At 43.9% G+C, this 26805-nt stretch overlaps 1 protein-coding gene and 1 non-coding gene across 4 annotated transcripts; one reads left to right on the forward strand and one right to left on the reverse strand.

Moving 5' to 3' along the window:
• Positions 1-52: 52 nt before the first annotated feature.
• Positions 53-20283, reverse strand: LOC127205683 (histone H2A.V). Of its 3 annotated transcripts, none has more exons than XM_051164934.1 (5): positions 20187-20283; positions 14251-14328; positions 6372-6485; positions 1220-1280; positions 53-137 (listed from the first exon to the last, which is right to left on the reverse strand). In XM_051164934.1, exons 1-5 carry the CDS (start codon positions 20187-20189, stop codon positions 76-78), a joined length of 318 nt encoding a protein of 105 aa, XP_051020891.1. In that variant the 5' UTR covers positions 20190-20283; the 3' UTR covers positions 53-75. The 3 variants fall into 3 exon arrangements, with proteins under 3 accessions (XP_051020891.1, XP_051020890.1, XP_051020892.1); XM_051164933.1 differs by having other exon boundaries at positions 1220-1349; XM_051164935.1 differs by lacking the exon at positions 6372-6485 and having other exon boundaries at positions 1220-1349.
• On the forward strand, positions 4096-4222 carry LOC127206048 (small nucleolar RNA SNORA40). The gene has a single exon (XR_007832741.1). It is a non-coding gene; the product is annotated as a small nucleolar RNA SNORA40 (small nucleolar RNA).
• Positions 20284-26805: the final 6522 nt, after the last annotated feature.

The following is a 26805-nucleotide window of genomic DNA, read 5'->3' on the forward strand; positions in this document are numbered from 1 at the left end:
TTAAGAATTCTGCATACCCACAGGTGTCCTCTGTTGCAGCTACAGATAGGGGAGAGCCGCTGGTCAGCTCATGTCCTAGGCAGTTTTCTGCTGTCCCTTCTTCCCAATCAGAGACTTATGGATGTGCGGGATCACTCCTGGAACAAAAGTTTTAAGCAACTGTTATTTTTAATAATTCTTCATATCTTAATGCTTTACTGCTAAAGTCAAAAAGCAGCTATAAAAAGGATGAAATTTAATTTTTTTATTGTTTGTTTGTTTATTTATTTTTGGTTTTTTAAGACAGGGTTTCCCTGTGTAGCCTTGCCTCTCCTGGACTCACTTTGTAGACCAGGCTGGCTTCAAATCCACAGTGATCCACCTGCCTCTGCCTAGGATTAAAGGTGTGCGCCACCACACCCGGCCTCAAAGGATGGAATTTAGTTAAGGTTCTATCCCTTTTCTCCTTTGGATCCTATTAAAGCCACAGGAGCCTGTGAGCTCTTCTGTAGGACTAGCAAACATAGCTCCCGACAGCTATCACAAGGTTCTGTGAGGAATGTTCATAATAGATGAGAGTCAGCAACTCACCTCACACCTTTACTGACCCCAGGACAGAACTATTTGAGTCTTGCCAAGTCTGCCACACTAAACAGTCCTCTGGATCATGTAATGTCTCTAGCATGTTCACAATGTATAGGAAATATACTAAACCTTAGGGTTGAACCATTGCACCATCTAGATAAAGAATAAGCTAAAATAAAAGCAGCAGTGCACATGACAAGAGAATAAATATTTACTCAAATCACTATGAAAAGAGGCTTAGAGGGCCCAGAATTTTGGCTCAAATTATAGTGTTTACCTGTAGCATTTATGAGGACCTATGTTCACCCTACTACCAACAGAGCTGTAGTACACTTAACACTTACAGAATTAAAATCCATATGGTTTCTAGTTAATCATTCAATAAACAGGACCACTGATCTGAATGACATATTTGTTAGAAATAATTTAAGCTTTGGGGCTAGAGAGATGGCTCAGCAGTTAAGAGTACTATCTGCTCTTCCAGAGGTCCTGAGTTCAATTCCCAGCAACTACACAATGGTTCACAATCATATCTATACTGGGATCTGATGCCCTCTTCTGGCATGCAGGTATGCATGCAAACAGAACACTCACAAAAAATTAATAAATCTTTTTTTAAAAAGAAAAGAAATAAACTAGGCTTAATAGTACATACCGCCTCCAGCTATGGTAGCCTTTATCAGCGAATCCAACTCTTCATCTCCTCGGATTGCAAGCTGCAAGTGACGTGGGGTGATGCGCTTTACTTTGAGATCTTTAGAAGCATTACCTGCCAACTCCAGCACCTACAGCACATCCATAAAATAACATAATAGGGAAACAGTGGGTTTCCGAGTGTAGGAGAATGAATTCTCTAGCTCCTGTGCATAACAGTTTTTCCTGTGTCACTGTATGCCTCTGTGACTTTCAACTCCCACCATATTTATTCCCTCTCAAATACAGAGTGTGCAAAAATCTGCTTCTTAAAAAAAAACGTTGGAGCAAGGAGTAGTGGTGCACGCCTTTAATCCCAGCACTTGGGAGGCAGAGGCAGGTGGATCTCTGTGAGTTCAAGGCCAGTCTGGTCTACAAATTGAGTCTGGGACAGCCAAGGCTACACAGAGAAACCCTGACTTGAAAAATCAAATTAAGGGAAAAAAAAAAAAAAAAAAAAAAAAAAAGAATTTAAGGGGTCTGGAGAGATGGCTCAGAGGAGCACTGACTGCTCTTCTGGAGGTCCTGAGTTCAATTCCCAAGAATCACATGGGGGCTCACAAGCATCTATAATGAGATCTGGTGTCCTCTTCTGGCCTGCAGATGTATAGGCTGGCAGAGTACTGTATGCATAATAATAAATAAATAAATCTAAAAAAAAAAAGTTGGCCCAGTGGTGGTAGCACACGCCTTTAATGGCAGCACTCAGGAGACAGAGGCAGGTGGATCTCTGTTCAAGGCCAGCCTTACAAAGTGAAGTCTAGGACAGCCAAGGGTACACAAAGAAATCCTGTCTCAAAAAACCAAACCAAATCAAAAAGTTGTTTTGTTTTTAAAGTCAGGGCCATGCTGTGCAGCACTGCCTGCCTTGAACTCAGTGATGATCTTTCTGTCTCAGCCTCCTGGGTGCTGGGATTAAAGGTGTGTGCTGTTATGCCTGATACACAAAAACCAAGGGATTAGCCAAGAGTCTGAAGTGAACATTTAGAAGTCATACATTTTGATATATTAATGTAGCCCATTTGCTGTCTATATAGACAATTTAGTAAGTGCACTTTCTGTAACAGTTGAAACCTCTTTTTTTTTTTTTTTTTTTTTTTTTGTGGAGAGGATTTTGAGACAGGGTCTCTCTGTGTAGCCTTGGCTGTCCTGGACTCACTTTGTAGACCAGGCTGGCCTGGAACTCACATAGATTCACCTGCCTCTGCCTCCCAAGTGCTGGAATTAAAGGCGTGCATCACCATACCTGGCCTCAGTCGGAACCTCTTTAACATTCAAAGAAACAAAGCAAACCAAAAGTTTTTTTTTGCTGTTGTTGTTGTTTGTTTGTTTGTTTGTTTGTTTTTTGAGAAGGAAAGGGTCATGCATCTAAGGCTGCCCTTGGCTTTCTGATCCTCCTGGCCCCGCCTCCCAAGTTTGGAGATTATAGTCATGTGCTACCACCCCTACCTGCATAGAAATCTTCTCAAATGTGAGCCCAAAGACCTATAACTAATAAGATAGGAGCCTTTTATTCTGTAGTAGAAATTTTCTTTTGTTTTTGCAGTCTTATATATCCCAGGCTGGCTGTGAATTTGCTATGTAGCCAGGGATGACAATGACTTTCTAACCCTTCTGGCCGCATCTCCAAGAGCAAGGCGTACAGCTACACACCACCACTCCCGATGTACGTGGCACTGGGCATTAAACGCAGGGCTTCATGTATGCTAGGCAAGCACCCCACCAACTAAGCTATATCCCTAGCCCTATTTCAAGACATTTCACAGTTCTAGTCAACCACAGCAACGCACCGCTGCTCTGGTTTTGAACAAAGGGTCAGTCTTTGGAGCTGAGGCTGGCGTTCCTTCTGCCAAAGTCTCTGTAGTTTTGGGATTACAGTGTACCAGCTTGCCCAGTTAACACAGCATTTGTTATGTGTCTTAACCTGTATCAGCTCTACTGGCCCTATTGCGCTTTTTTTTTTTTTTTTTTTTTTTTTTTTTTGAGACCCAGTTTCTCTGTATAATAGCCCTCGTTGTCCTGGACTCCTTTTGTAGACTTACTTGGCTGGCCTCAAACTCAGAGATCCCACCTGCTTCTGCCTTCTATGCTGGAATTAAAGGTGTGCGTCACCGTATGTGGCTCTGACTCTGTTCCGTGTTTGACAGAAATAACAGAAGTAACTCCACAGAGCACCCTTATGTAAGCAGAGCACAGACAGTGTTCTATATCTGAATCAACTGCTGGGCAAGCGTCCAACCTGCTAGTGCTTCACCTTGGGCCTCTGGCTGGTCCGGGGTGAGCAGAGCATACCTGCTGCCTACCAAAGCTCCCCTATACCAGCATGCTTTGAAAGCGCTCCAAAGGCTCTAGTGAGAGCCAAGACTGAGAAATGAATGCCGCTGAAATAAACGCTTAGATTAGGGTTCACAATTTTATCTCTGCTAAATAACAAAACTCCACAATTTTGTTTTGTTTCTCTTTCTCTCTCTCTCTCTGGTTTTTCGAAACAGGGTTTCTCTGTGTAACCTTGGCTGTCCTGGACTCACTTTGTAGACCAGGCTGGCCTCAAACTTACAGTGATCCACCTGCCTCTGCCTCCCAAGTGCTGGGATTAAAGGCGTGCCCCATTACCACCAGATCGAAGTTCCAAATTTAAATACCTAAAGCATGTTCACTTTCTAAAAAAATGTATTATGAAGCACCTATGTTTTATTTTTTTAATATTTTTTATGTATACAGTATGATCAGATTATACTATAGATGGTTGGGAGCCACCATGTGGTTGCTGGGAACTGAACTCAGGACCTCTGGAAGAGCAGCCAGTGCTCTTAACCGCTGAGCCATCTCACCAGCCCCAGCACCTGTGTTTTTATTGAACTGGTGGACAAAGACATAAAAACAGGTGCAAAACTACTACCCCCAACCTTTGCAGTCCAGAATTGATGGTTAATTATGAGTTTTGATACATATAAGACAGTTGAAAATGATGATGGTGTACTGACAATGAGGCCACGTCTAAGAATAAAGGGAGTAATAACTTAAAAGCATAAAAAACTAAAACTAGAGGGCCTCACACAGTTATTTACATATCTACCCTCTTACTGTGCTGTACTGGTAAGAAGTCTACTGCTACCCTAAAAACTTTAGCTAGCTGTGAGTAAAATATGTTATCTCAGTGACTTGGAGGGACTGGGACAGGACTACAAGTCTAATGCCAGCTAGGGCGGCCTACGAGGCTGCCTCAAAGAAACAAAAGATAGGACAGGCAAGATGCCTCAATGGTTAAGAGGTCTGGTTGCGGCCGGGCGTAGTGGCGCACGCCTTTAATCCCAGCACTCGGGAGGCAGAGGCAGGCGGATCGCTGTGAGTTCAAGGCCAGCCTGGTCTACAAAGTGAGTCCAGGACAGCCAAGGATACACAGAGAAACCCTGTCTCGAAAAGCAAAAAAAAAAAAAAAAAAAAAAAAGAAAAACAAAACAAAACAAAAAAAAGAGGTCTAGTTGCTCTTCCAGAGGGTACTGGCTCAATTCCAACACCCACATGGTGGATCATAACCAGCCTTAACTCCAGACCCAGAGTATCTGAAACTTTCCTCTGGTTTCTGTGGGCACTGAATGCAAGTGGTACACAGACATACAGGAAGGTAAAACACCTCATTATATTAAATATGGCATTGTATAGCTCTTTTTTGTTGTTGTTGTTTTGAGACAGGGTTTCTCTGTGTAGCCTTGGCTGTCCTGGACTCACCTTATAGACCAGGCTGGCCTCGAACTCACAGCGATCAGCCTGCCTCTGCCTCCCAAGTGCTGGGATTAAAGGCGTGCGCCACCACACCCAGCTGCAGTCAGTACTCTTAACTGCTGAGCCATCTCTCTAGCCATGCCTCCCCTCCTGCCCCCTGCTTTTTAATTTATTTACTTTATGTGGACAGTATTCTGCCAGCATGTGAGCCTGTATGACATAAGAGGGCACCAGATCTCATTCTAGATGGTTATGAGCCACCATGTGGTTGCTGGGAATTGAACTCAGGACCTCTGGAAGAGCAGCCAGTGCTCTTACCTCTGAGCCATCTTTCCAGCCCCATCTCCAGTCCCCTTATTTATCATGTCATTAAAAAATGACCAAGACTCTTTAAAATTGGCCCAGAGTAGCCAAGCGTAGTGGCACATGCCTTTAATCCCAGCACTTGGCAGAGGCAGGTGGATCGCTTTGAGTTCAAGGCCTGCCTGGTGTACAAAGTGAGTCCAGGACAGCCAAGGCTGCATAGAGAAACCTTGTCTTGAAAAAGCAAAAAAACCAAAAAACAAACAAAAAAACCCCACAAGAACAACAAAAAAAAAAACCACAAAAAAAACCCACCACCACCACCAACAACAAAAAAGAATAAAACTTAGCCGGGCATGGTGGCGCACACCTTTAATCCCAGCACTCGGGAGGCAGAGGCAGGCGGATCGCTGTGAGTTCGAGGCCAGCCTGGTCTACAAAGTGAGCCCAGGATGGCCAAGGCTACACAGAGAAACCCTGTCTCGAAAAACCAAAAACCAAAAAAAAAAAAAAAAAAAAAAAAAAAAGAATAAAACTTGATGAGACTGCCTGGTCTATACAGATTTACAATCAGCCAGAGTTACCTTGTCTCTACCAATCCCAATCAAGCAACAAAACCCCTCCAAAGTAAGCAGCACACAGAGTAATTACCAGGCCAGCAAGCACCAGGCCAGCATGAGCTGCTGTTTGAAAAAAGCAAGAGAAAGCAAAATAGGAAGCAGGCAGCGTAGAGGTCTATCTCTGCAACCCCAGCAGGTGGACACAAGGAACAGAAGACATGGTCATCCTCTGCTGTGTTGGATACTGCGGCTAGACTGGACAACATGAGGCTCAAAAAACCAAAAGTGGCGGCGCCTTTAATCCTAGCACTTGGGAGGCAGAGGTAGGTGGATCTGTAAGTTTGAGGCCAGCCTGCTCTACAGAGTGAGTTCAAGCACAGCCAGGGCCACACAGAGACCATCTCTCAAAAACCCAAAAGAAGCAAAACCAAAAGTGCATTAATCTCTCAACAAGTATCCTCTCTGGCACTCTCAGGCATTTAGTTTAGAGCAGCCTTTGGATTCCCACCCAGGTCATCCTCCACAAACCTCAGCTGTGAGGTACTCCAAAATTGCGGCACTGTACACAGCAGCAGTGGCACCCACCCGTCCATGGCTTGTGGTGCGCGTCTTCAAATGTCTGTGGATGCGGCCCACAGGAAACTGAAAAAGAGATGTCTTGTTGGGAAGCGTTGCAGAGTTTTGACAATACATGGTTGAGTGTAACTGAAGGCTTAGCAATTCTTGCTACAGGGCAAATTTACTTGGTAATGAACAGTCTTGGCTAGGGTCTCTGTGCTGTAATTAGCCTCAAATTTTCAAGTTTTAGACAACATAGTTTGACTGTAAAATTATAACTATACCATGCTGTTACCAATTACAGGCTCAACACAGCCCAATAATCACAACCATATCTAATCAAATATTTTCACATAAAAGCCACATGACTCTGGACCTCCACCATTTTCCTCTGACGCTAATTCTGTTCTTTCCTCAGTTTCAAAGGTCACATGATAGTTAAGGAAAATCAGTCCCACTCTTTCATTGTGATATTTGTTCTAGTTTTGGGGTGTTGGTAATACAACCCAGGGCCTTGCATATGCAAAGTAGCTCTACACAGAGCTACATTCCAAGACACCACTCTCCAGTCACTTTACTGCCTTTCAACAATGCGAATTGCTTCCTTTCTGGCTGCTATCTATGTACTTGGTTTGGTTTTGGATTTTCTAGACAGGGTTTCTCTGTGTAGCCCTGCCTGTCCTGGAACTCTCTTTGTAGACCAGGCTGGCCTCCAACTCACAGAGATCTGCCTTCCTCTACCTTCTGAGTGCTGGGATTAAAGATGTACGCCACCACGCCTGGCTAATTACCTGTTTTTCAAAGGCAAATTTCAAAAACAAATCCTGAAACCCTAACTTTTATGTGTATTTTTTGTTTTTTATTTTTGCTTTTTGAGACAGGGTTTCTCTGGGTAGCTCTGGCTATTCTGGAACTCACTCTGTAGACTAGGCTGGCTTCAAACTCAAGATCTGCCTGTCTCTGCCTCTGGAGTGCTAAGATTACAGGTGTGCGCCATCACCCCTCAGCTTATATCTATTTATACACTTGTCTAAGATAGGGTTGCGTCTCAAGGCTTCCTTCAAATTCTCAATCCACTTAAGACAATGTCTGCAGCACTGGCTTTCTGGGTATATGCTACCTGCAACTGACTTTTGTTTGTTTGTTTGTTTGAGACAGGCTTTCTCCATGTTGCGTTGGCTGTTCTAGACTTGCTTTGTAGACCAGGCTGGCCTTGAACTCAGAGATCCGACTGCCTCTGCCTCCAAAGTGCTGGGATGCAACTCAGTTTTCTGTTTTCACTTTTCCCAACTCAGATCTGGCCTCTGATAAATACTATTTTAGAAGTCCATGATATTTCAGTTACCAACTCTAGAGGTCACTTGTAGACTTCATTCTCAAGGGGGAAAGAGCATCTCCAGAATTAGTTATAATTTTCCTTCTTTTTCTTTTCCTTTCCCCGCCTTTTCTGCTTTTTCGAAACAGGGTTTCTCTGTGTAGTTTTGGTTGTCCTAGACTTACTCTGTAGACCAGGCTGGCTGGTCTCAAACTCAAGAGATCCACCTGCCTCTGCCTCCCAAGTGCTGGGATAACAGGTGTGCACCACCACACCCAGCTAGTTATAATTTTTTTTCTTTCTTTTAGATTTGTTTGTTTATACAGTGTTCTGCCTCCATATATGCCTGCACACCAGAAAAGGACATTAGATCACATTATAGATGGTTGTGGGCCACCACGTGGTTGCTGGGAATTGAACTCAGAACTTCTGGAAGAGCAGACAATGCTCTTAACTTTGGGCTACCTCTCTAGCCTCTAGTTGTAATATATATTTTTTAATTCAGTTAATTTTATTTTATGTGAATTGGTGTGAGGGTGTCAGATCCTCTAGAAACTGGAATTACACACAGTTGTGAGCTGCCATGTGGGTGCTGGGAACTGAACCTGGGTCCTTTGGAAGAGCAGACAGTGCTCTTAACCGATGAGCCATCTCTCCAGGCCCCCTAGTTGTATTTTTTTTAAGAGCACAATCAATGCCTTACTCCTGGTTTTGTGTAATTTGTAAAGTATGCAGTCTGTCAGATAACAGGACCCCCAAACCATCTCTTACTAAGTCTTAGAGACTATAAAGAACTTTATTTTAAATTAATTAATTTATTTATGTGTATGGGCACAAAATATGTGATGCTAGGTCCTGTAGAGGTCGCCGAATGCCCTAAGACTGGAGAACAGTTGTGATCTGCCACAGGGGTGCTGGGATCCAACCAGGACGCTCTGGAACAATAGCCAGTTCTCTTAACAGCTGAGCCTTTCCTGCCCTACAATGAGGTCTTTAAGTCACTGGGTGTGGTGGCGCATGCCTTTAGTCTCTACACTCTGGAGGCAGAGGCAGGTGGACTGATGTGTGTTCGAGGACAGCCTGGACTACAAAGCAACTCCAGGACAGCCAGAGCTTCACAGAGAACCCCCCCCCACACACACACACACATCCCAAAAACCACAAAACAAAACGACAGGGTCTTGATAGCCCAGCAGGGGTGGGGCACACCTTTAATCTCGGTACTCAGGAGGCAGAGGCAGGTGAATCTTTTGAGTTCAAGACCAGCATGGTCTACATGCAAGTTCCAGGACAGCCAGGCTACACAGAGAAACCCTGTCCTTTTTTTTTTTTTTAATGTATGAGTGCTCTATCTGCATGTACACCTGCATGCCAGAAGAGGCTATCAGATCCCAGTATAGATGGTTGTGAGCCATGTATGTGGTTGGCAGGAATTAAACTCAGGACCTCAAGATGAACAGTGTTCTTAACCACTGAGATCTCTCCAGCCCGAGAAACCCTGTCTTGAAAAACAAAGACAGGGTCTTGCTAAATTCTCCGGCTGCCCTGGACCTTGATTCTCTTGCCTCTGACTCCCTACGTCCTGTGTGCTATGGTCATATGTACAAGACCAAGCGGACTATCAGAACCCAGTGGTATACCACTGGACCCCCGCGCTGGGAGAGAAGGCATTCTAATCACTAGCCTGAGGACAACCAGGCTGCAAGACTCTGTCTATAAATGCTGGCCCCCAAACAAAATAAGGGAAAAATCTTTGGAAAGGGACCATCAATGCTCTTGTGTTTCTTACTAATTCTTTGCTCTTGCTATGGAGTATGGGTGGCCCTCCAAGTTGCAGAAATCCCCCGAGTACTGAGATTACAAGCTGTCCTAGTCTTGAAGACACTATTTAGCCAAAGTTGGCCTTGAATTTGTGATCCTTCTGCCTCAGCCTCCAAAGCAGCTGGCATCACAGGAAACACTCCCTTAGTTTCATTTTAAATTACTTACTTTTACTTTATATGCATTATTGTGAAGGTGTCAGATCCCTTGGTAATGGAGTTTCAGACAGTGTGAGCTGCCATGTGGGCACTGGGAACTGATCCTGGGTCCTTTGGAAGAGCAGTCAGTGCTCTTAAGCACTGAGCTCTCTCTCCTACCCCCTCATTTTATCTTTTAAATGTTATATGTATGGGTATTTTGCCTGCATGTATATTTGCATACCACTTGCATGTTTGATCCCCTGGAAGGAGAGGAGAGGTACAGACAGGTGTAACTGCCATTTGGGTGCTGGGAACTGAACCCATGCTCTCGGGAAGAAATACTAGTGCTCTTTTCAAAAAAAAAAAAAAAAATTTATTTTATGTACGTGAGTGCTCTGCTTGTATTTACACCTGCAGGCCAGAAGAGGGCATCAGATCACATTATAGACGGTTGTGAGCCACCATGTGGTTGCTGGGAATTGAACTCAGGAACTCTGAAAGAGCAGTCAGTGCTCTTAACCACTGAGTTGTCTCTCCAACCCCTACATGAATTGACTGGTTTTTGTTTTTTTGTTTCTTGAGACAAGGTTTCTTTGGTTAGCCCTTGTTGTCCTGGAACTTGATCTGTAGACCAGGCTGGCTTTGAGCAGAGATCTGCCTACCTCCCAAGTGCCAGATTAAAGGTGTGTGCCACCACTACCCAGCTACATACATGCTTTTAATTCTTTTTTTTTTTTTTTCTTTTGAGACCCGGTTACTCTGTGTAACAGCCCTGGCTGTCCTGGACTCATTTTGTAGACCAGACTGGCCTCGAACTCCCAGCAATCTGCCTGCCTCTGCCTCCCGAGTGTTGGGATTAAAGGTGTGTGCCACCACGCCCGGCTTTTTTTTTTTTAAATAAAGATTTGTTTATTTATTTATTTACTATGTGTACAGTGCTCTTCCTGCACATTTGCATGTACATGTACAGGCCAGAAAAGGGCGCTAGATCACCCTAAAGATAGCTGTGAGCCACCATGTGGTTGCTGGGAATTGAACTCAGGACCTCTGGAAGAGCAGACAGTGCTCTTAAGCTCTGAGCCATCTCTCCAGTCCCGTTTTTAATTCTTTCAAACCACACTAAAGTATTTATCTACCATTTGGGTCCTGGGTATTATGCCTTTACATGTTAGTCCCTCTCACCAGCCCTTCTCTTCTTTTTTCTTTTTCAATTTATTTATTTTATTTTTTGTGCATTAGTGATTTGTCAACATGTATATCTGTGTGAGATTATTAGAAGCCCTGGAACTAGAGTTACAGAGAGTTGCTCTTTGTTATTTTGATACAGGGTGTCTCTGTGTAACAGCCCTGGCTGTTGTGGAACCTGACCCGTAGGGCTGGCCTTGAACTCAGAGATCCACCTGCCCCTGCCTCCCAAGTGGGATTAAAGGCGTGTTGTCACCACCAACTGGCACCCTTTGTTTCTTAAACCAATGCAACAGTCTCCACGTGACTACTGTCACAGTTTAAATACACTTGAAATAAATTCAGAGGATTTAAGTAGTGCCCTAAAATTATAATGTATGCTTTAAAGCTAAGTCGCCGAACTGCAGATGACTCAGTGGTTAGGGCCCACACCACCTTTGCAGAGGATCTGGGTTTGGTTCCCAGCACACACATACAGCTCGCTCGAATTTCAGTGATTCCAGTGCTTTCTTTGGACCTCCACACATAGTGTAAACACATGTAGGTCAAACATTCATACACATAAAATTAAAATAAAAGAACTGTTGGAGGTTGGTCTGGTGCTATGTATTTTGATACTAATTACTGGCTCCCAAGATCTAGCTGCTGCCCTGAGCACAATCTCACATACCCCAAGCATTGCTATGTAACCTTGCCTCCCTAACTGGCTGAATAAAGGGCCTACACCTGGGCATGGCACAAGGAAGGGGAGGAGCAAAAGTTCAAGAGCTTGCCCACAGAGATGACCTTGGGAAGAAGCAGAGAGACTCTGAAGGAGGAAGGAGGAGGAACTCTGAAGTGCCACATGAAAGAAATGGCCCAGGTGAACAACATTAGCAAGTATTTTGGGAATATGGACGGAAGGTAGCCTAAACAGAAAGTATTCGAAGCAGACCGCATGGGATGGAGGCTGGGAGATAGTGGAAGGTAGCTTAGGAGGGAATGTCTGTCATACCCCAGGGTATATAAAGGCTGTTCTAAACTATATCATGTGTCTGTCTGTATTGATTGTGAACATGGGTAAATAATAACCACGGTAATAATTATAAGCCTAATAAACATTTATTAGGCCTACCATTAAACTAACAGAAGAAAGAGCTTAAGTTCCTATCCCTCTGCCTTCCGTGTCACATACATTATGTCATCTACTTGCTGACATGTTTGCCATAAGAAACCTGATTTTGCTGTTGTGGTGGTGCATACCTTAGACAGGAGGCTAACATGGGCTACAAAGGGAAGCTCTGTGAAAAAACAAAAACAAAAACACACACAAGCAAAACATCACACAGTACGGACAATTTTTCTCTTAAAAATGATTTATTTAGAGCTGGTTACCTCCTTCCATTATGTAGGTCCTGAGAATTTAACTCAGGTCAGGTCATCAGGCTTGACAGCAAGTGCTCATCTCATTGAGTAATCCTAATTTCCCTTTTAAAAAATGTTTCATGGGGGGCTGAAGAGATAGTTCAGAGGTTAACAGCACTGGGTGTTCTTTCAAAGGTCCTGAGTTCAATTCCCAGCAACCACACAGTGGCACATAACCATCTATAATTAGATCTGGTGCCCTCTTCTGGACTACTGGCTCACATGCAGGCAGAATACTGTATAAATAATAAATAAATCTTTAAAACAAAAAAGTGTTTAGTGAGTCTGGAGGAATGGCTCAGTAGTTAGAGCATTTGCTGCCCTTGCAGAGGGCCTGGGTTCAGCTCTGAACACCAACATGGTATATGTGTAATTTCAGTTCCAGGATCTCTCTCTCCTTTTCTTCTTCTTGGGCATTGTCTGTACATGCTCCACAGACAAACAGCAGGCGAAACACCCACATACATAAAATAAAAATAAGTAACTTGGCCTGGAATGTAGCTCAGTCCTTGCCTACATTCTGCAAGACTGGGCCCATTATTTTATTTTATTTTATTTTATTTTATTTTCAGAGCTGAGGACCAAACCCAGGGCCTTGCACTTGCTAGGCAAGCGCTCTACCACTGAGCTAAATCCCCAACCCTATTTATTTTTTTAAAGATATAATTATTTTTAGCCAGGCAGCAATGAAGCACACCTTTGATTCCAGCACTTGCGAGGCAGAAGCAGGCAGATCTCTGAGTTTGAGGCCAGCTTGGTCCACAGAGTGAGTTCCAGGACAGCCAGAGCTACACAAAGAGAAAACCTGTCTCAAAACAAATAAAACCAAAAAAAAAAAAAATCTATTTTTATTTTACAGGTATAAGTGTTTTCCCTACATTTATGTCTGTTTACCACATGTATGCCTGGTCAAAGAGGTCATAAGAGTGTTGGATGCCCTGGAAATGGAGTTACAGATGGTTGTGAGCTGGCAGGTGGGTTCTGAGAATCAAAGCCAGGTCCTCCAGTACAACAGCAGTGTGCCACTCTTCTCCAGCCCTCTTTAAAGTATTCCTTATAATATGTAGGGAGTGACTTGAAATTTTACTCATCTGGAAAAGTTGAGCTTGTAGGTTAAAGTTGTAATAATTCAGATACAAGAAATTCAAGATACTTGGGAGCATTAGGCATGGTGGTGCATGCCTTTAGTCTCAGCACTAGGGAGGCAGTGGCAGGCAGATCTCTGAGAGTTCCAGGCCAACCTGGTCTACAAAGCAAGTCCAGGACAGCCAGGACTACAAGAGAAATCTTGTCTCAAAAAAAAAAAAAAGATTTACTTTAAAGTATGTGTGTCTTGAGCTGGGTGTGGTGGCACACGCCTTTAATCCCAGCACTCTGGAGGCAGAGGCAGGCGGATCTCTGTGAGTTCGAGGCCAGCCTGGTCTACAAAGTGAGTTCAGGACAGCCAAGGCTACACAGAGAAACTCTGTCTCAAAGTTATGTGTGTCTCCCTGGAGCAGGTGTTGTTACAGGTGGTTGCTACCCTTCCGATACGGGTGCTGGGGACCAAACCCAAGTGTTCTACAAAGCAGTACACATTCTTTTTTCTTTTTCGGTTTTTCAAGACAGCATTTCTCTGTGTAGCCCTGGCCTCAAAGTCACAGAGATACACCTGCCTCTGGCTCCTGAGTGGTATGCCACCACAGCCTGGCTACAAGAGCAGTAAACATTCGTAACTGCTAACTTAGCATTCATGCCCAAGAACAGATACTAATGGGGGGGGGGGGGGGGAGAATCAACAAATTCATTAAGATATCCTATTCTCCTATAAAATACAAATGAATGGCTTACTTTATGATTTAAATTTAAGTCTTAACCAGTTAATCTGACACTCAAGGAGTATCATAATAAAAGGATATTTCTGTAATTAATGAAATATCTCTGGGTCATGAATCGCAAAGACAAAGAAAATAATGAGCTGTGACAGACTTGGTCCATCCATTACCTGTAGCCCAGCTCTTTGTGAGCGAGACACCGCTTTGGCCTTGGCCTTCCCGCTATCTTTTCCAGCTTTGCCTCCAGCCTAGAGGAAGAGAATTTGGAGTTGAAAATGTTACCTCAAAAAACAAAGTCATGCCGGGCATGGTGGCGGACGCCTTTAATTCCAGCACTCGGGAGGCAGAGGCAGGCGCATCGCTGTGAGTTCGAAGCCAGCCTGGTCTACAAAGTGAGTCCAGGATAGCCAAGGCTACAGAGAAACCCTGTCTCGACAAACAAACAAACAACAAAAAAAAAAAACCAAAGTCACAAAACAAAATTCTAGTTTTACTTTGGGTAAAAATATCTATTAATAACTAAAAACTTAATGTATCTAGGTGATCTCCTATGTCACTGTAAATATGTATTTCCTCTTATTAACATACTAAAATGAAACATTAACTTATTCAAAATGTAAGCTATCTATAAATTTAGACATATCTTGCAAATTTCTGATTGATCATGTAAGTTTCATGCATTTCAGAAACATTTAACTTTTTTTGTTTTTTCAGGGCAAGGTTTCTCTATGTAGCCTAGAACTTTCTCTGTAGACCAGGTGAGCCTCAAACTCGGAGATCAGCCTGCCTCTGTTTCCTAAATGCTGGGGTAAAGTCATGAGCCATCAAGGCTTGGTTAACAGTTAACTTTTTTAAAAGTCAGCATAATATTTCCATAGAAAATTGAGAATTTAGCTCTTTTGAGAGAAAAAAAGAAGTATATTATCAAAAACTGGGCTAACCAAAACCAATACTGAAACCAAGTAAATGATGTGTCTCACGATATAGCAATTCCACTTCTAGTTATTATATCCCAAACAAGCCAAGACGCAAATGGGTACTTGGGCAGCTATGTTCATAGCCGCATTGTTTACAACATCCACACAGAATCAATAAAGGACTGAACGGAAGCCTGGGTTCCTAAGTGGTACCACTCTTTTTATTTTATTTATTTATTTATTTTATTTTTTGTTTTTTTGAGACAGAGTCTCTCTGTGTAGCCTTGGCTGTCCTGGACCAGGCTGGCCTTGAACTCACAGCGATCCGCCTGCCTCTGCCTCCCGAGTGCTGGGATTAAAGGCGTGCACCACCACACCTAGCGATGGTAGCACTCTTTAGGTGGTGGTAAGACAGAAATGAAGGATATTCCTGTTGAGCACTGAGGATGCGTCCTTACAGAGTATGTTATCCTTGGCTGCTTTCTGTTTCACTCTCTGCTTCCTGGCCAGCCATGAATGCTACCATAATGCTTTGCCCAAGAACATGGGACCAAGTGAGCATGGGCTGAATCATCTGAAGCCATGAGCCAAAATCATTCCTTGCCAGGCGTGGTGGCACAGGCCTTTAATACCAGCACTTGGGAGACAGAGGCAGGTGGATCTTTGTGAGTTCAAGGTCCAGCCTGGTCTACAAAGCAAGTCCAGTACAGCCAAGGCTACACACAGAAATCCTGTCTCAAAAACAAAACAAAACAAAATCATTCCTTTTTTTAAACCTTTCTGTCAAGAAGTTGGCCATGGTGATCAGAAAAGTAAGTACTAGAGAATTTTAGTTCCAGGAGTGGGGCTACTGCCATGACCAAACTTGAGCTGTACCTCTCGGGCTTCTGGAACTAGCCTAGAGGAGGCAATGTGGAAGAACTTTGGAGATGCGGGCTAGAGAAGCCCTGGGATGTTGTAAACACAGCTCAACAGTTTTGGTGGAAGCTCAGAAGAATAGAGCACAATCAGAAATACAGAAGACAGGACAGTCTCCACAGTTGAGTGGAGAGTGGGGACTAACTTTCACACAAACTCCGGTGCCCCACATTTGACCACGTCCCCTGGATGGAGAGACCTGGTGGCACTCAGAGGAAGGATAGCAGGCTACCAGGAAGAGACTTGATACCCTATGAGCATATACAGGGGGAAGAAGTCCCCCTCAGTCACAGTCATAGGGGAGGGGAGTAAGGGGAAAGTGGGAGGGAGGGAGGGAGGAATGGGAGGATACAAGGGATAGGATAACAATTGAAATGTAATATGAATAAATTAATTAAAAAAAAAAGAAATGCACAACAAGCCAGCCATGGTAGCATACACCTTTAATCCCAGCACTTGGGAGGCAGAGTCAGGTGGATCTCTGTGAGTTCGAGGCCAGCTTGGTCTACAAGGCGAATCCAGGACAGCCAAGGATACACAGAGAAACTATAAAAAAAAAAAAGAAAGAAAAAGACAACAAAGATGATACAAGGATTCAGATGGGAACAACGATTCTATTGGGAAATGTACTAAGACATTATATGCTATAAACATAATGTCCCATTCATATTATAATTGTCTATATTTTGTATATGTACTAAAATGTTATGAAAAACTGAGTTTAAAGGCGTCACATTAGTGAACTAAGGGAGGGAATTTCAAGATTTCGTAGCACCCAAGCTTTGGTATTGTTACTAGCTGCTGTAAACAAAGATCAAGAGCAAAAAGCTCAACATTTTTAAATAAAAATTTAAAAATATTAATTTCATCCTTTTATGTGTACTTTGCCTGCATGTATGTCTGTGCACCATGTATATGCCTGACACCCATGGAAGTCAGAAGAGGGTAGTGGATTTTCCAGGTCTGGTTGCAAGCTGCCATGTGATGGGAATTGAACCTAGGTCATCTGAATAGCAATCCTCTTAACCACTGAGCTATCTGTCTAGCCCAGCAGGATTATAAAAACCACCACGGGCAAGGAGATTATGATACAGAAACATCATTAAAGACACTCCAAAGCCCAAGTAAGTGTCACAGCCTGTGTTCCTACCATTCCAGAGTCTGAGACAGGCCTTTTCTCAGTTAGAGATTAAGTTACATACTAAGTTCTAGGCCAGCCTGGGCTACACAGTTAAGTTAGACTCCTGTGGTAGTAGGATCTGGAAGACCACAACCTATTGAATGACTACTTCTGTTTTTTTTTTTTTTTTTTTTTTTTTCCGAGACAGGGTTTCCCTGTGTATCCTTGGCTGTCCTGGACTCACTGTGTAGACCAGGCTGGCCTCGAACTGACAGCAATCTGACTGCCTCTGCCTCCTAAGTGCTGGGATTAAAGGCGTGTGCCACCACCACCTGACTTGAACGGCTACTACTTCTAATATACAGATTCTGGATACCTTTTTAAAATATAGTGATAAAAGTAAACTTATAGAAACAAACAATAAGTTGTTACCTCCCAAACCATATATAATTGTTTAAACTTTACATTTAAAATAGTTCTTATCCTAAACTTCTTGGTTAAAAGTTTCTAGACAAGCCAGGCATGGCACCTCTGTAATCCTGGCATTTGGGGCGACAAGGGGGGAGGTGGATCTCTGTGAATCTGAGGCCAGCCTGGCCTACAAAGCGAGCCCAGGACAGCCAAGGCTACACAGAGATACCCTGTTAGGGAGGGGGTGGGGTGGGGGAGTTTATACAGTGGGAAAAGAGTACATTGGAATATATTTTCATTCCCCAAAGAATTGAAAACTGGGGGCTGGAGAGATGGCTCATAGGTTAAGAGTATTGACTGCTCTTCTGGAGGTCCTGAGTTCAATTCCCAGCAACCACAACCACCTATAATGTGATCTGATGACCTTTTCTGGCCTGCAGGTGTTCCAGCAGGCAGAATACTGTATACATAACAACAAATAAATAAATCTTTAAAAATTTGAAAACTGGATACCTTTCTATTACTCTAATTGATACACTATTATTTCCTGCCAATTAAAAAAAATATTTACCAAAGGCAACCAATGCATTTGTCCAGTATTTTTTTTTTTTGTTTTGTTCTTTTCCCAAGACAAGGTTTCTCTGTATAGCCCTGGCTGTCCTGGAACTTACTCAATAAACCAGGCCTTGAACTCAGAGATCCTCCTGCCTCTGCCTCCTAAGCGCTGGGATTAAAGACAAGCACCACAAAGCTCAACATATCCACTATTTTATATTTTAAGTTAATGTGTCCATAGTTTTAAATGGATATTAAAAATCTATCACTAGAATTTTTAAGAAAAACAAGGATCACGAAAATCAACTGCTTGAGCATATTAATTTATTTACAAGAAGGAACCCCTGCTGCTTGTCAGAGTACTCCCCATAATCCACATGTAACAACTGCAAAGACAGAACTTTTCTAGCTCAAAGTTTGAGGGTTTGTTTGTTTGTTTGTTTGTTTTTGTTTTTTCGAGACAGGGTTTCTCTGTGTAGCCTTGGCTGGCCTGGACTCACTTTGTAGACCAGTCTGGCCTCCAACTCACAGCAATCCGCCTCCCCAGTCCTGGGACTAAAGGCGTGTGCCACCACACCTGGCTCAAAGTTTGAGAATTTAACAGTCCAAACTTGGAAACTTTCCATTAGCCAATCTGTTTCTACTTGATCTATTAAACACCTCACATGTCATTAGCAACACAAGACAAATGATATTATTTGTGGCATGAAGTACCTGTTGAAGGTAACTGTCTTGTGAAGATGTAGATAAAACTCAAAGTAGTAATATTTATGTTATAATGGATATACTAATAGGTTTGCTCAGGAGACAGTGACACAAGTGAAATTAGCTAAAGGAGCATTGCCTCCAAAATATCCCCAAGACAAGTAGTATGCTAACCAGGCCTATTAGGGATAAGTGAAATTTAAGATGGTAGGATGTAATTGTTTGTTCACCAAGACTGACCAGCCAATTAGACTCCATTCCCATGACAAAGGAGACAGCATTGATTTATGGCCAGCAGTTAGGCCCAGATTTCCATACCCAAACAAACCCTGCTCCAGTGGGCAGAATAGGGTCCCTGCCATCAATAAGTACCACTCAGCCATTTACTCCCCTGTGCTCTTATCAGGAAAAAAGCATAATTCTGCCAGGTGGGCAAGATGGCCCTGGGTAACAACTACTTGGAAAAAGAACACTGACATACTTAAAAGTAATCCTGACAATATGTAATATTTTTACTGTATAAATCTATCCGCCTAAGTTGCTAGCCTTGCCGACTCCACACTCTGCTTAAATTGATTGAAGTGTAACCTGGGACCCATAAAGAGATTTCAGGATGTGTCTGTGGAACGCACACGCCTAAAGTGTACAAAATTAATAAGATCTTCGGTTGTCAGCCCAACCGGACAAGCGTCATTAAAGAGCTTTTTCTCTTTTTTCTTTTTTTCTTTCTTTCTTTCTTTTTTTTTGGGGGGGGGGGCTTTCGAGACAGAGTTTCTCTTGTAGTCCTGGCTGTCCTGGACTTGCTTTGTAGACCAGGCTGGCCTCGAACTCACAGCGATCCGCCTGCCTCTGCCTCCCGAGTGCTGGGATTAAAGGCGTGCGCCACCATACATACCCGGCAAAGAGCTTTTTCTTAATTATAACTAATCCCTAAATATGTGGAGAGATTCCTTACTGGGAAGGCATGCTACTTCTGTAACAGCTAAAGGATACGTCAAACAAGGAATCGGACATAAATACAGTAACAATCTTGATGCAACGCATAAGTTTCTGTTGTTGCTTTTTAGCACTTTCTCCTTCCCCTCAGTTTTAGAATGGGGCTAAAGTTCTACTCACTTTCGTTCTTTAGAAGCCGCTTTAAACTAAGATATAAACTACAGAATGAAAAGATACTTTAAAATGAAGCCATGCAAATAAACTCCTATTGCAAAGATGTCGGGGAAGAACCAGCCAACAGCGACCGGACCAAGCGGTTCTGGTGGGCAGGACCAGAACGCCTCCAGATCTCCTGCAGGGGGATTACGTAACCGCGGAGATGGAGACTCAGCCCGACCTCCCTCCTCCGCGCGCCACAGAGCCCGCCCCCCTGCTCCTGCCTCTCCTGTCGCGGTGCGTACGTCACCGCCCACCCACGGCTCCACAGGTGGAGGCGCCGTCCGGGCCTTCCGCGCGCCTACTCCCCGCGCGACCCTGCACTTACCATGGTCTTGGCCGCGCGACGCCCACTGCCGCCCCGCGCCGCCGCCGCCGCCGCTCTCGCAGCCGGACCGTCGCTGCCAGAACCGGACAATGCCCGGGACCCGCCTCACGCTGCCGCGACCAATAGCCACTCACGTTGTTCGTTTGAACCTCGGCGGCGGGCCAATGGTACGCCTCCTTCTAGCCATAACTCCGCCCCCCCGGGTGCCGCCTCCCTAACGGCTGTTTGTTTTTTGCACACGGCACTTGGAGGTGGGGCCTCCAACCCCGATTGACGAGCTCTCCGCCTCTCAGTTTGCGTGGAATTCTGATGAGCAGAGGAATGAACCAATGAGAGGAGGACAGCCAATGAAAACATTGCCGGCGGCACCCAAGGCGGGAAGCTGGCAACAACAGCAGAGTGAGCCAATGGACGAGAGTGATTCCGCGCCTCTGTGCCTTTCCCGCCCATTCAAGAGCCCGCTAGGCCTTCTTAGTTTGCTTTGTTTTGTTTTGTTTCTGTTGCTAGAAGTTTAGGGGAGGCGTCCAGATAGCACGGGAGGAAAGGTTTACAGTGGAATTACCTTCGTGCGGAAACTATTGTGAAAAATTTGAAATAGGTGTGAATCTCACTTGGCACGTAGTAAAATTCTCTAGCCATCGCTGACTCCTCGTTCAAACAACTTAAAAAGGTTTCATTATTTTTTCGGTCGTTGAACCTGGGCGATTTGGGAGAGCCATGTCTGTTTCTCAGCTGGAGAAATGAGTTAAAGCAAACGTAGCATTTGCATACAGCCCATCAGAATTCTTAGATTTGTTCTGATTCCAGTTTTAAGTGCTTTCATAGTAGGAAACACAGGTTAGTTCTAGGAGTTAATTGTGAGCAAAATTATCTTTTGGTTTTGTTTTGTTTTAAAACTTTGTTCTTGTAGTTGGGTTTTCCCCAGGTCAAGGCCAGCCTGGGCAAAATATAGAGACCCTGCCTGCAGGGGAAAAAAGGACCCTACTGAAGATATTTATTTATTTATTTTTCTATCATTTACACAGTGTTCTGCCTGCTTGTGAGCTTGCATGCCAGAAGAGAGCACCAGATCTCAGTATAGGTGGTTATGAGCCACCATGTGGTTGCTGGGAATTGAACTCAGGACCTTTGGAAGAGCAGACAGGACTCTTAACCACTGAGCCATCTCTCCAGCCCTGAAGACATTTTCTTTAACGTCTACTATTGGCATGCCAGTTTGAGCTGAGTGCCCTCCCTCTGTATGCCTATAGCACAGGTTATATATTGTAAGGATCTCTGTCATTCTAAGTCACTAAGATAGTGTCGTCCATACGAAGGCCTCATTGGATCTTGGCTCCTTTACTTACCACTTAATGTGATTTAATCAAGTATTTCATGTCACTAAGCCTATTTTGTTGTTAATAAAACTAAAACCGGGCCAGCGTGGTGGTGCACACCTTTAAACCCAGCACTCGGGAGGCAAAGGCAGGCAGATTGCTGTGAGTTCGAGGCCAGCCTGGTCTACAAAGTGTGTCCAGGACAGCCAAGGCTACACAGAGAAACCCTGTCTCAAAAACAAACAAACAAACAAAAACACACACACAAACTTGAAATGGGTGGAGGTGGGTTGGGGCAGGCATGTTATGGCTCGGAAGTTAAAAACATTGGCTGCTCTTCTGAGAAGTCTTGAGTTCAGTTCCCAGCAAACATGTGGTGGCTCACAAAGTGAGTTCAGGACAGCCAAGGCTACACAAAGAAACTCTTTCTCAAAAAAAAAAAAACATAAATAAATAAATAAACAAAAAACAAACCTTTTCTAAAGGATTATGTGTATGTCCACATGTATGCATGCTGGTGCACACGTGCGTATGTGTGGAGGTCTGAGGGGATGTCAGATGTCTTGTTCCATCTCTTTCTACTTTATTCCCTTGAGACAGGACCTCTCACTGAACCTGAAGCTGCCATTTTGGCCAGACTGGCTAGCCAGCACACTTCTAGGACTCACCTTTTATGAGTAAAACAAGAGCCAGAGGCAGGTAGACCTCTGTGAGTTCAAGGTCAGCCTGGTCTACATAGTTCCAGGACAGCCCAGAGCTACATACTGAGACTCTGTTAAAAATAAAAAGAAAGGGGCTGGAGAGATGGCTCAGTGGGTAAGAGCACTGCCTGCTCTTCCAAAGGTCCTGAGTTCAATCCCCAGCAACCACATGGTGGCTCACAGCCATCTATAATGTAATGTGATGTGATGCCCTCTTCTGGCCTGAAGGTGTACATGCAGGCAGAACACTGTATACATAATAAATAAATAAATCTTAAAACAAACAAACAAAAACCAAAACAAAAAATAAAAAAAATAAAAAGAAAGAAAGGAAAGAAAGAGCCGGGCATGCCGGGCATGGTAGCGCACGCCTTTAATCACAGCACTTGGAAGGCAGAGGTAGGTGGATCGCTGTGAGTTTGAAACCAGCCTGGTCTACAAAGCGAGTCCAGGACAGCCAAGGCTACACAGAGAAACCCTGTCTCAGAAAAAAAGAAAGAAAGAAAGAAAAAGCAGGGCTGGTGACACACGTCTTTAATCCCAGCACTCGGGAGGCAGAGGCAGATGGATCTCTGAGTTGGAGGCCAGCCTGATATACAAAGCAAGTCCAGGACAGCCAGGGCTGTTACACAGAGAAACCCTGTCTCAAAAATATCCACCACCACCACCCCCCAAATAAAGAAAGAAAAAAAAAGAAAGAGAAAAAAAGCTCATAAGCACTGGGAGTGCCTGGTCATGGGAATTTACTTTGGTTCCAATTTTACTTTGTGCCACCAACAGCAATAATCTTCTCTTAATTGCTGAATGTTTCAATTAACCTCACAGTGAAATAGGCAGAAAATGCCAGATGTGTTTCCCCTTCTGTGTTGAGTATGAAAGCAATGCAAGTTCACACCTTCCTAAAAGTCATGAAGCTGAATTTTGTTGACCTTCCTGGCAGGGAACAAAAGGCCCTACAGGCCCAGACGTTCTGCTTTCTTCACAGTTTTTTGCCTTGTTGTCTCTGACATACACTCCCAGGACCGGGATCTCTGCCTCTGAAGTCATTTTGCTGGAGGTTGCTAAGAGATTTCTCAGTGGATTGTTCATCCCCCACAGAGGTATGACTTGTCTGTTTCCTGCAGGGTTATCAAGGGAGCTGCCATTAACAGTTGAAATTACTGATGAAAAACAGTTCTTTTTTTTTTCCCCCTCCCCTAAACAGGGTTTCTCTGTGTAGCTTTGGCTATCCTGGACTTAATCTGTAGACCAGAATGGCCTCAAATTTACAGAGGCCTACGTACTTCTGCCTCCCCAAGTGCTGAGACTAAAGGCATGGACTTGAAACAACAGGTTTTGTTTTGTTGTTGTTTTGTTTGCTTGTTTTTGGGTTTTTTGTTTGTTTGTTTGGCTGGTTTTTCTTTGAGACAGGATCTCACTTTATAGCCTTTTCTGGCCTGGAACCTGGCTCCTCCTGCTTCGGTTTCCTGAGTTCAGATTATGAAATATGCACCATCAAGCCTTACTTAGTACTTAATTTTGTATATTCTGAATCTCCTAGAGGCCTCCATGGCTGAACACTCACATTCACCACCTCAGCCAAGGAAGTCTGCAGTGCTACGGTGCAGGTCCAGCACAGTGTGCTGCAATGCTGTGGCTGCAGAGAGCTAGCTCAGTTCTGCATAAAACTCTTTTTTTTTTTTTTTTTTTTTTTTTTTTTGGTTTTCCGAGACAGGGTTTCTCTGTGTAGCCTTGGCCATCCTGGACTCACTTTGTAGACCAGGCTGGCCTCAAACTCACAGCGATCTGCCTGCCTCTGCCTCCCAAGTGCTGGGATTAAAGGCGTGCGCCACCACGCCCGGCTCTGCATAAAACTCTTACACCAGTCTGCAGTGGCTTCTGCTCCGGGACCTGAAGCTTTTGATAGATAATTTAGAAAAATCATTTATAAAATCATTGACTTTAGATGCAGGCTGAAGCTCGGTGGTAGAGAATTTGCCCAGTATATGTGAGGCCCTGAATTCAGTCTCCAGCAATGCACCCTCAACACACATACCAAGTATATACTACATACACTGTACATTTTTTTTGTTTGTTTTTTTGAGACAGGGTTTCTCTGTGTAGCCGTGGCCATCCTGGACTCACTTTGTAAGCCAGGCTAGCCTCGAACTCACAGCGATCCGCCTGCCTCTGCCTCCCGAGTGCTGGGATTAAAGGCGTGCACCCCCACGCCTGGCTCACACTGTACATTTTTTTTGGTGGTGGTTGTTATTTTTTCTCTTATATATCATATAGTTTTTAAAGTGGCTTAAGTGTTTTTAATTATGTGTATGTGTATGTTGTGTGTGGAAATATGCATATGACTGCCAGTGCCCTTAAAGCATGCATGAGTCTGGCCAGCTGTTATTAAAACAATGCCTTTCTTGGTAATATATTGGTAGTTACTGAAACTTACTGAATTAAACCCAGTACTTATTTTTTTTTAAGATTTATTTATTTATTATTATGTATACAGTGCTCTGTCTGCATGTACACATGCAGGCCAGAAGAGGGCACCAGATCTCATTATAGATGGTTGTGAACCACAGTGTGGTTGCTGGGAATTGAACTCAGGACCTTCAGAAGAGCAGTCAGTGCTCTTAACCTCTGAGCCACCTCTCCAGCCCCTCACCCCCCCCACACACACCCTGCCCAATACTTTCTTCTGGATATCAATAGTCTTTGTTTTAAGACTATTACAGTGAAAAATGTCACCCTCCCAGTTGCTGACGTGTAGGAAGACCACATTTGGCCTTGAAGGGAGCTTGGGAAGGCTAGTATTAATCCCAAGGCTGTGTGTAGCCACCACTGGGGTTGAGGACAGGAAGAGTGACTGTTCCCTGCAGCTCTACTCCAGAGTACACTCTCAGCAGTGATGTCAGACCTGGCCCTTAGCCGGAGGGGAGCAGCTTACAGAGGAAATAGAAGAGCCATCTCTCCTAAAGTCTGTGGCAGTCAGACTGTGAAAACACTGCAACAAAATCCCCCAGAATCCTCTGAATACTGTTTCCATCCTAAGTCTTATCCATAGAGGGCACGTCCAGTGCATGAGGACTTGAGAGAGTCCAGCAATTGTGTCCAAAAGAGAAAGGTATACAGGGCGACAGAGACAGTGGCCCTGATGAGTCACTGGCCCCCATGATGTCACCAGCTGGCTATCCACTCTGGAAGCCAGCAGCTGCTGTCCTGCATTCCTGCTGTCTGACAAGAGCTCTTCATCCCTCAGGAGACTGCTTGTGTTCCTCTTCCAGAGCATTCAACATGCTCTCTCTCTCTTCATAACGTCTGCACAAAAGGATAAAAGACCTGACTTTCCGCTCTGAACTGGTGATAAAGGTTTGGACGGTGAGATAACTTAGCAAACAGAGGTGCTTGCTGGTCGGCATGATGACCTCAGTTTGATTCCAGGATGCACATGGTGGAAAGAGAGAACCGGCTGACCTCCACGTGGGTGCCATGGCATTCACATACACGTACGTGTAATAAAGATACCCCTTAAGCAAGAGTGTGGTTGAGTCAGGAAGCTAACGTACTGCTTTGCAGAGAACTGGAGTTAGTTCACTGCACTCATGTCTGGTGGCTCAAAACCACCTAACCTCCCTTAGCAACCAGTGCCTCGTCCCCACACACAAATGCACCTACTCATAACTAAAATCATGGAAGCCTTTTTTAAAAAATAGGTTTTTTTTAAAAAAAAATTTATTTATTTATTGTATATGAGTGCTTTTTCTGCAGGAGAGGGCATCAGATCACATTATAGATGGTTGTGAGCCACCATGTGGTTGCTGGGAATTGAACTCAGGACCTCTGGAAGAGCAGTCAGTGCTCTTAACCTCTGAGTCATCTCTCCAGCCCATGGAAGCCTTTTTAGGGAGTAAATAACATATAAAAGAAAAATCAACCACCATCAACAAAAGTATATAGTGTATGTAGTGTGTACATGGTCTATGTGTTGAGGGTGGGGCTCTGGGAATTGAATTTAGGGCCTCACATATGCTGGGCAAGTGTTCTACCACTGAGCTACATCCTACACCTAAAACCATGGAAATGATTGTTCTGAATTATTTATCAAAACTTCAGGTCCAGAAGCAGAAGTTAGCTGTAGACAGGTACAGGGGCTTTATATAGAGGAAAATAAGACAAAAAGCAAGAAACAAGAACAAAAACTTAAGAAAACATCAAAAGGGCCTGGAGAGATGGCTCAAAGGTTTAAGAGCACTGACTGCGCTTCTGAAGGTCCTGAGTTCAATTCCCAGCAACCACATGGTGGCTCACAACCATCTAGAATATGATTTGGTACCCTCTTCTGGCCTGCAAGTGTATATGCAGACAGAGCCCTGTATACATAAATAAATAAATAAATAAATCTTAAAAAAAAAAAAAAAAAGAAAGAAAGAAAGAAAAGAAAACATCAAAAGCTGGGCGTAGTGACACACACCTGTAATCCCAGCACTTGGGAGGCAGAGGCAGGCAGATCACTGTGAGTTTGAGGCCAGCCTGCTCCACAAAGTGAGTCTAGAACAGCCAAGGCTACACAGAGAAACCCAGTCTCAGAAAAGAAAGAAAGAAAGAAAAAGGTTGGAG

The sequence above is a fragment of the Acomys russatus genome, chromosome 22, assembly GCF_903995435.1.
Source record: "Acomys russatus chromosome 22, mAcoRus1.1, whole genome shotgun sequence".
NCBI classification, from domain to species: Eukaryota; Metazoa; Chordata; class Mammalia; order Rodentia; family Muridae; genus Acomys; species Acomys russatus.

Bases quoted from the DNA above. Each gene is read 5' to 3' on its own strand.
- LOC127205683 (XM_051164933.1), bottom strand. The intron at 1,350-6,371 runs GTTTGTGGAGGA...GATGTGCTGTAG, and splicing joins TGGAGTACCTCACAGCTGAG to GTGCTGGAGTTGGCAGGTAA. The intron at 138-1,219 runs GTATGTACTATT...CTTTTGTTCCAG, and splicing joins GGCTACCATAGCTGGAGGCG to GAGTGATCCCGCACATCCAT.